At 39.1% G+C, this 10,132-nt stretch overlaps 1 protein-coding gene across 1 annotated transcript; it reads left to right on the top strand.

Annotated features, from left to right (window-relative positions):
• The first annotated feature begins 3,185 nt into the window (after positions 1–3,185).
• On the top strand, positions 3,186–8,773 carry LOC122882770 (taste receptor type 1 member 1). The gene is made up of 6 exons (XM_044210513.1): positions 3,186–3,367; positions 3,681–3,996; positions 4,127–4,852; positions 5,290–5,496; positions 5,684–5,804; positions 7,755–8,773. Exons 1-6 carry the CDS (start codon positions 3,186–3,188, stop codon positions 8,681–8,683), a joined length of 2,481 nt encoding a protein of 826 aa, XP_044066448.1. The 3' UTR covers positions 8,684–8,773.
• Positions 8,774–10,132: the final 1,359 nt, after the last annotated feature.

The following is a 10,132-nucleotide window of genomic DNA, read 5'->3' as shown; positions in this document are numbered from 1 at the left end:
TTTAAACCTTTTAAATATTTAAACAGCTTGTAACTTGGCAAATGAAAATATACTGTCCCTGAAAATTATGACAACTTTTATATTACTCTTTTAACAGGTCAGTTATGGAGCTGCTACCTCTGCCTTTTCAGAGAAAGTTAAATTTCCCTCTTTCCTTCGAACAGTGCATTCAAATAAAGACATCATAGAAGTGATTGTTAACATCATACTGCACTTCAACTGGCACTGGGTCGCTTTTCTTAACAGTGATAATGTATTTGGTAAAGATGGCGTGGAATTGTTCATGAAGAGGATTAAGGATACTGAATTCTGCCTTGCGTACACCAAAGATCTCAACCACAATACAAATTACCCCCAAATGCCTTGCAATGTGGAGTTGATAAATGTAATGGCTCCGGCGGAGTTTCTTTCAGGCTCAGATCCTGACGTGGCTGGGTCTGCACTGTCCATCTGTCTGGTTTCCACGGCTAAACTGTTCCTTCGAAGGGGCAGCAAAGGGAAACAGCAGTCGACTTTTAGTGGGGAAAGAGAGAGGCTCAGCCGTGGTATTTGCCTGTGAAGAAGACAGTAAATTCATGTCTCTTCCTTCTGCAGGTACACGGGATAGTTATGAGGAATAACAATCAGGATCCAAAGTGGGTTCAACAAACACAAAACAGCCTGTTGCTCGTCCAGTGAGTTAAGATTTTTCCAAGGGAGTTTAAAGTTCACGTGAAAGCGCCTCCTATAGTAAATGGAGTTTACTATGGAAAGACGACAGGCAGTGTGGGGCGCCAGGCTTTATCGAGTTGGTGTCATCATAGCCGTGCGCCGGGATTTCATGGGCCGTGTTGCGCATCCCGTCCAATGGGAATCCAGTGTTTGGATTCAACTGAGATCTTGCGTTGGCTTCAAGTGAGATTCCATCTCAATTTTACATCTAGGTGTGAAGTAACGGTTGTGTCGGCTTGGCGCCTTTCTACTGTCTGTTCTTTGTTTCTCATTTAAGTCTTTTAGTGAAGGCTTTGGCCTTTCCAGGTAGGCCTGTCTCTTGTCCCTCACACGTGGTGAGGCTAGGCGAGGCCCAACAAGGGTGAACTGGGAATGTCCAGGGGAGGCCAATGTCCACGAGTTCTTTAACTCCCACCTCTGAAAGAATTTCTCATGCATCCCGAGGGTGGTTAGGGACATAGAATCTGAGTGGGCCATGTTCAAAACTTCCATTGTGGAGGTGGTCGCTCAGAGTTGTGGTCAGTAGGTCATCGGTGCCTGACATGGTGGCAACCTGAGAAGGTCGTCAAGCTGAAGAAAGAGGCCTTTTGGGCTTAGCTGGCCCAGAGACTCCTGAAGCAGCAGACAGGTACCGGGAGGCGAGAAGGGCTGCAGTTCTGGTGGTCGCCAAAGCAAAAACCGGAATGTGGGATGAGTTCGGGGAAGCCATGGAGAAGTATTTTGTGTCCATTTCCACTCCTACAGTTATCCATAAATAAATGTAGATACGCCCTGAATCACTTGTTTGCATATCGATACTTGTGCCCGCTCCACCACTAAATAGACTTGTCAGTGTGAAGAACGGCAAAGAAGTGCAGTTTTACCAATTCTGTCACATCAGCAAGGTTCTCCAACAGCACCAGAGCAGCTTTCATTATGCTGGACCATTGTGCACAGCTGTGGCTATGTATAGCACCCATACCACTAATTTATCACATGTACCTGTAAACCATCATTGGTGGTGATATCTCAATCATCATCAAACGTCAGAAGGATGATCAATGATTCATTTATAGTACTCATATTGAATCAGACTTTACAAACTAATTCACAAGATTCAGATTTATGTCAGTTTTATAGTAATTTGGGTCTAGAAAATTTAACTGAAACTGAAATGAAAATATTTTTTATGAGACAGTGTTTTTTGTTGTTAATGTGGTGTTTAAGTGAGGATATTTGGGCTCAATGCTAAGTCATGGGTAAAGCTCATAGCTGATTCACCTTTTTCTAACTTCACTGTGTCTCAATCTGTCCTACTTGATAAGGGCTTATCCCTTCCTACCAAGCAGAATGAGGAGTTCCGCCCTTCCACCAGAAGGTTTCCTGAATTCAAATTCTGGTGAGAGTCCTGCCCATCTATCACTTTCATCTGCTGATTTTCCTATTACCTGTGTGGTCCAATGTTAAATCATGCAGAGATAATTTGTAAGAGGAGGTGGCCTTTTAGCACAAACCAAAGATACTGGGTTGAATTAATTTAATTTGTGTGTATTTGCTTGTGACTCTATCCTGTGTGATCTTACAAGCTCATCTGTACTACTGACTCTTGAGGGTGGAAGGAATGGCAGGATGTGTTGAACAGTCTGTCTGAGTTGGTGGCCATTTGAAAAAACTAGTGCAGTGGAAAATAGGTTCTAAACCCTTTTTTATGAACATTTTGGGGTTTACTGCACTTGTTGATTGGACAGCATAACACCACATGAATTTCAATATTTCAATACTCTGATATCATTGTAATAGTGTGTTTCCTTTGAATCTGTTGGTTATTTCTTTTATGTGATATATATGTGAATAATGTTTACTTCTGGAGTATTCTCTATATAAAGTATCAGGTGTAATCAATTTGTTTTTATCATCTGTACCATGATATCCACAGGTCGAAACTGGTCAGCCTTTTAAACCATTAAAATGCAAAACAAAACAAAATAAATGCCTATAATATACTTTTACTCTTTGGTGAAGTGCCTAAGACATTTTTTTCTTTCTTTTTTTTCTAAAACCAATGTTAGTCCTTTAAACCAGTGGATTGCATGGAGATAAGTATGGCAAATGTTGTAGCGAAGGGAAGCTGTCTCCAAGATTTTTAAATATAGATATATAGTGAGTGAATTTGTCATTTTGGCTGAAGGAATTGATTTCTATATTGTTTAAAAGGATAACCAGATTTATTCATGATAGAAGCATTAAACTTGCTTGCTTATGACGATTGTCATGAGTCTGAGTGTAGTCATCACAGGGAGCCTGTGCAGCAGCAGCTTAGATGCTTTTGCATACTGATTTGTGAATTCTCCTCCAACCATTTATAGGCATGTATTTATCACACCTCATACATTCCCACATGCATGGAAATGATCACTAAGCCTTACCCGTCTCCGGTGTGTCAAAACTTATTAAAGGTAGAGTTCGCATCAGATTGGTAAACAATAACTACAACAATGAAACACTGTCTTGCTTCTCTGTGTCTACTGGGCACGTTTGTACATGCCTTGACTCAATGCACTGTCCCAGCCTCACAGTTTCAGTTGGAAGGAGATTATTTGATAGGTGGACTTTTTGATATTCATCATGCCAGTGCCTCTGTTTATCATGACAGACCAGAAGCCATCGACTGCTCCAGGTGAGTCTTACAATAATTCTTGTTAGATGCCTTCTCAACATTACACCATAAATCAATCCAGTTAATTGCTACACGTACACAAGTACAGTAGCTGTGTAACATTAAGTCTGACCTCAGTCCTTGTTCAATAAAACCCCCTTTTGTAACATCCATATCTGTACAGAGAGTCCCAAGAGTGATAATGTTATTTAAGCATTCACAAACAGTAATGCTTAAAGCACTCAGGCAAAACGTGCAAATGAGACGTTTTGAAGCTACATATAAAAATTTTATAGTTAATCCTACTCTCCTGTTGTCCTTTCTCTGTCCACAGTCAACCCTTCATTCCTTCAAGTTATCGAAGGTTTCTGTTGATGAGATTCTCTGTAGAGGAAATCAATAACTCTACCAACCTACTGCCAAATGTATCTCTCGGCTATGAGATATTTGACCACTGCTCGGATACACAGAATTTTCCTGGTATTTTCAACCTCATCTCAGTCAACGGCTTGATCCAACCTTGGGGTGAACCACACAAGGAACAAACACATAAGTCCAATGTGTCCAAAGTGATAGCAGTGGTCGGTCCTTTTGCAAGTACTCAGGCCCTGACTGTAGCCCCATTGTTCATGGTGGATCTCATTCCTATGGTAAATTTGCCAATTATTGTTTTAAGGTTATACAGTACAGTATATGTTATTGTCATTTCTTTCACTTTAAACAGCTTTTATTATTCATTGTCACTGAAAATGGTGAACTTTTATATTACTCTTTTAACAGGTCAATTACGGAGCTGGTAGTTCTGTCTTTTCAAAAAAAGTAAACTTCCCGTCTTTCCTACGAACAGTGCCTTCCAATAAAAACCTCATAGAAGTGATTGTTAACATTGTGCAGCACTTCAATTGGCGCTGGGTTGCTTTCCTTAACAGTGATAATGATTATGGCAGTAATGGACTGGAATTATTCATAGAGATGATTAAGGATACTGAGATCTGCCTGGCGTACACCAAAGGTCTCAACAACAAAACAAATTACTCCCAATTGTTCAAACAGATAGAAGCACAGAGGATACATATCATTATTGTTTTTGCTCCTGAATGGACTGCTGAAGATGTCATTGAGTCAGCAATACAACTGAATGTCACCAACAAGGTGTGGATAGCAGGGGATGCATGGTCCTTAAACAAGAGGCTCCCCAAGATGAAAGGAATCGAAAATATTGGAACTGTACTTGGGGTTTCTGAGCCAGGAGTGACAATACCTGGTTTCAGAGATTTTATCTATTCTTCCAAAAGCCAGCTTCATTGTCAAAATGAAGAACAGCAGAATTTTTGTAATCAAGTTTGTAACTGCAGTAGCCTGAGTCCGGAGGATGTCATTGCTGCAGACCCATCTTTCTCTTTTCCTGTTTATTCTGCTGTATATGCCATCGCTCATGCCTTACACAATGCCTTGCAATGTGAATCTGGCAGATGTAATGGCAATATTACAGTGTACCCACACATGGTAAGTATACAAATTTTATGATTTTTTTCAATTCACTCTGACTTTGAATTTTGCTCCCTTGTGTTTCTGACTGCTTTAGCTTGTTGATAATTGGAAGGCAGCCTATTAGTCTGTTGTGTTTTATCTTGTATAACTAATTATGTAAATATATGTTGAGACTATATTACATTATAATATAGTCTCATATATTTAAATAACCTATATTTACATACTTGGTATAAATTTGAATATTTAAATAGATAAATAACTAGTCTGATTTCTGCCTTCAAATTGAGTTTTTTGATCAGACAAGAAATGTCAAAGGTTAAAGGGGGCATCGTGCTGCAGTTCTTCCCTCCACAGGAATATCTTTTAACAATCTGTTTAATCAGCATATAAAACTTTCATTGTGAACACAGAGAAGTAGTAGTCATCTGAACTTTGTGTACCCACATCAGGTTCTAGCAGAGCTGAAGAAGTCAAACTTTAAACTTTTAAACCGGAGTATTGAGTTTGATGAGAATGGTGACCCCAAGTACGGATCCTATTCTATAGTTTTCTGGAACCACAGTGGGGATGCAGAGGAGATTGGCTTTCATACATTTCACCCATCGGTTAATTTCTTCATCAACAACAGCAAAATTCATTGGTACATGAAAGGAGAAGTAAGTAATTTTTTCCTTATTACAATATGTGTAGTATAATGTGTAGTATAATACAGTATATATCAAGAGTTTTACAAAACGTCTTTAAACGGTTTAAATGTCATATAGGTCTAATTACTGATATGTCCCCTTTATTTTTCTCCACCCTTCACCCTTTAATTTGCTGCTAAATAATTGTCTTGTACAGGTGCCTACCTCACTATGTTCCCCAGGATGTCCTGTAGGATATGCAAAAAAGCCTGATGGAATCCACAAATGCTGCTTCACTTGTGAAATCTGTCCAAATGGAACTTACGTCAACAGCACAGGTAAATTATTATACATGAAAGGAAGAAAATGAGTAAAAGCCATGCTGTCACTCTTGCCATGATGAGAGATCCATTATTAGACTATTTTAATGGCTAAGAGGGTTTAACAGTCATTTCATGTTGATTGGACAAAGCTATATATGTACGTAGGCTTCCACGTTCACTCAGACCACTGCATACAATAATTATTCTGGAGCTTAAAGGTGCAATGTGTAATTCCTGGCTACATGCTCCAAACAGATAGGGCCCAGCATTGTGCAAGAATTGCATGATTTACTAATTGCTGCAATGACATGGCTCAAGATTGTGTACAGTTAAACATGCGTAATAAACCTTGCAATGTCTTCAAAAATGCAAAGCAAACTTTCCAAACTTCCTATCTTCCTCATCTCATACCAGTAATGCCAAGAGGTTACAATATGGTGAGCCGATCAATATTTTTTCAGTCGGTCTACTACTCGGTCTATACAATCTCAATTTATTCATCTCAATTAGAGTCAACTACTAACTGCAGGGTTATAATACGCAAAATTCGACCAAACTGCTGAAAGTCTGAGAGATAACAATGCTATCTTCGTCAGTCTATAGTTTACGTTATAGCTTGCTTAGCTCAGTTTTAGCAAGACCATAGTAGCAAGAAAACAGCCACATCAAAACCATATATCGACGCCATTTGGAATGTTTTTCAGTACGGTTTGTGTTGTCATTAGTTGCATCCAGAGGAAACGCTGTCTGCGTCGAGCCCGCAGCATTCTTAAGGACTCCTCTCAACCCGCCCACAGACTGCATACTACTTATATATATACTGCATCATTTGCACTCCAGTACTAAGTAGTGAATACTGCAATAACTCATCTACTGCACTGTTAACTATTTCTGTCTATAATTTGCACTACTTAATATTCATTGCACTACTGTTCTGTCCAGTCCAATTCATTATTGTACATATCCATCAGTATACTTCTGTTTATAGTAATGCCATCTGTATTTAATGTCCATAGTACCACTTGTAAAATATTTTCATAATATTGCTCTATCCTGCATTTATGCACATACTTTATATCTGCACTTGCTTATTGCACTTCTGGTTAGACCTAAACTGCATTTAGTTGCCTTGTACATGTGTAATGACAATAAAGTTGAATCTAATCTAATCTAAAGATAAGTTTCTCAAAAAGCCAATGTTAGATGTTATTTACCAGTCTAAAAGAAACGTTGCAAGTTCAGCATCAAACCGCATCTCTTTACTCGCCAAGAGTTGTCTCCAGCGGTGGAAAGCCACAATATTTACTCTGGTTTTGCTTCTTTTTATATTGCTTCTTTTCTTTGCTATCTATGTGTTTCTGTGACACTAACCGGGGGCAGAACCTTCAACTTGACATGCCCTCAGGGCAGCTCTACTTCTTCGTCCTTTCATGTTGGACTGAGGGCAGACTGGACGCTACAGTGATTCACTATCGTCTCTCGAGGCATAAGTGGTGTTACAACACAGGACGGGCCAGGGCTAGCAGGTTAGCATGCTAATTTCAGTAGATATCTCTGCAACAAAACATATAGATGTCTTTGACATGACGTCAGAACTGTTACTTCTTCACATTCTGTTGACATGGTTAGTTCATTTTTTGAACGTTTTAAACTAAAATTCTGGCCAAATCTTACACATTGTACCTTTAATGAATTAAAGACACCTATGCAATAAATTGACGGCTGTGCAATGATCCAATTTCCTGGAAATCTGCAATACATTCTTACAATCTTACAATTACCTCTAGGGTAGTTATTACTAAACAATTAAAGCAAGTTAGACATGAAGTAAAACCTCATCTTAGGAGAACAGTATCACAGAGTAAGTGTCTAACACTGCTTCCTAAACTGACCTCTCTTTACCCTGATTTTTCCAAGGTTAACCTTAACTTGATGATGAAATTGTCCATCTCTCATGTAAAACAGAGGATGCCTACAACTGCGTCAGCTGTAAGGAGACAGAATGGTCTGCAACCGGAAGTACATCATGCAATCTGCGGGTGGTGGAGTACATCCCATTCACAGACAGTGGGGCTATTCTGATCATGGTCGGGGCCGGGGCCTTGGTGGGTCTCACACTAGCCATGTCTGCTCTCTTTGCCATCAACTACAACACACCTGTTGTCAGATCTGCTGGAGGACCAATGTGCTTCCTAATTTTAGGCTGCCTCAGTCTGTGTAGCCTTAGTGTGTTCTTTCACTTTGATAAGCCAACAATTTCTTTTTGTATCTTAAGGATCTTGCCATTTCTTTTGTTCTACACTGTTTGTCTAGCATGTTTTGTTGTGCGATCTTTTCAAATAGTTTGCATTTTCAAAATAGCTGGAAAGTTCCCCAAGCTACACAGTTGGTGGATGAAATATCATGGACAATGGCTGGTCATCACTGTGGCATTTGTTACTCAGGCACTCTTACTTCTTATTGGCTACTCTTATACCCCCCCCAAGCCCTACAATGAAACATTTTGGTACCCAGACAAAATCATACTAAGCTGTGACAATAATTTTAAAGCATCCTCTGGTTCTGTGATTTTACTTGTATCTTTGTGCTCCCTTTGCTTTATTTTCTCCTACATGGGAAAAGATCTCCCAAAAAATTACAATGAGGCCAAAGCAATAACTTTCTGCCTGCTCCTGCTGATCCTCACCTGGATAATCTTTGCCACTGTACACATACTTTATCGTGGAAAGTACATTCAAACTCTTAACGCTCTGGCAGTACTCTCCAGTCTCTACTCCTTTCTGTTGTGGTATTTCCTCCCAAAATGTTACATCATCATTTTTCAACCCCACAAAAACACACAGCAGCACTTCCAAGGTCTCATTCAGAATTACACCAAAACAATTAGCCAGTAGCAGCTTCCAGTAAATGTATCTCTACAGACAGAAAACTGATGTGCTTCAGGTCTTGTGAATACTTGCAATGCAATGCTTTTAAAAATTATAGAAAAGTACAAAATATTTGTCCCATTGACGTCTTTCAAGGGTTGTCAGCTAATCTTTTTATGAATATCTATGACTATTGCTATTTCTGAAAATATGTGCCTGTTGCATCAGTCATATATGTATTACATTATAAAAAGATATAAAATAGATAGGATTACATTATTACCGAATTATCAATGTACATTTTGTTGTTGGTGACTTATTACTTTAACATCTTTTGAAGTTATATGTTATTTAACAGCATCAGGGCAATTAGTGACAATCCACATAAAGTTAATTATGTTAAGCCCCTGACTCTACTAATTCAGATATTTTCATGTACAACATTTATATAACAGTAAGAGTGATTCAATTAAAAAAACATAAAATGGAAAGACTGTTTTCCTCTGTTCAACAGTTTTTCCAGGTTCCTGTAACTCCAATCTCACCACATGATGGCACCACTTCACATTCTACAGGCTAGACTACAGTTCCACCATATCTCCCATCTTAAAGATGGGGTATACAATTCTGGAGAAATCCAATACCATGACGAATATGATAATACAGAGCAAACAACGACACAGCAAGTAATATAACTAACGTTAGCTAGGTTGTGGGTTAGCAAACTGCCCCTACAGTTGCTGCTGCGAAGCTAACAGCCAGAGAGGACGAGACAGTTCCCCAGAGAAAGCAAATCAGCTCCAGACAGCGATAGTCACAACTCTCCTGCTACTATAGCTAACATCACAACAACAGTATGTCTTGGAAACCTAGAAAGTAAGCTGAATGTCCGTGGGCAAGTCATTTAACGTTACCTGACACACAAATCATAACTGGAATGGCTGTAATAGTGTTGTGAGGCCCGGTCCGAGCCACTTTGTATTTTTAGCATTTACAGAGCAGGCTGTGTACAAACACCAGAGTTTTTTTCAGCGCATACACTGAACGGACAGCTAGTGGACCATGAGGAGATATTCGCTGAAAGATGTGTATTGGATTAGAATCGCATTCCCCACCTTTAATTTTCCTATAATGTCAGCATTCACCAAAGTCAAAGCCTGATAATTAACATACAGTTTTATTTTTCACCCCTTCTGTGCCATCTTAAGCCATATTCTCCATTGCCTTATGTTTTAAACTGCATGATGTGAATTAAGCTTTCAAGGCAAAATCAGCTCTAACAACACTAAGCAAAACTAACACTGAGTGATGAACTGTTGTATTGAGGTTAAAGTTATGGTGGTAGGGAGTGGCGAGTGCAGGATGCAGAGCTTTTGTGTAGATTTTGTATAGATTAAGATTGTATGCATTCTGTGTACACAACTTCGTTGAATATAAATTCAACAGTTAATTCATATTAAACTAATATAATAATGT

The sequence above is a fragment of the Siniperca chuatsi genome, linkage group LG10 (genome assembly GCF_020085105.1).
Source record: "Siniperca chuatsi isolate FFG_IHB_CAS linkage group LG10, ASM2008510v1, whole genome shotgun sequence".
Classification (NCBI taxonomy): Eukaryota; Metazoa; Chordata; class Actinopteri; order Centrarchiformes; family Sinipercidae; genus Siniperca; species Siniperca chuatsi.
This window is presented reverse-complemented; position numbering and strand designations above follow the sequence as displayed.

What these genes read in the sequence shown, in the direction of transcription:
- LOC122882770 (XM_044210513.1), top strand. Translation starts at nt 3,186, where the DNA reads ATGAAACACTGTCTTGCTTCTCTGTGTCTACTGGGCACGTTTGTACAT. An exon ending in TGGTGGATCTCATTCCTATG is followed by an intron (nt 3,997 to 4,126) that starts GTAAATTTGCCA and finishes CTCTTTTAACAG; the next exon opens with GTCAATTACGGAGCTGGTAG. An exon ending in AACTTACGTCAACAGCACAG is followed by an intron (nt 5,805 to 7,754) that starts GTAAATTATTAT and finishes CATGTAAAACAG; the next exon opens with AGGATGCCTACAACTGCGTC.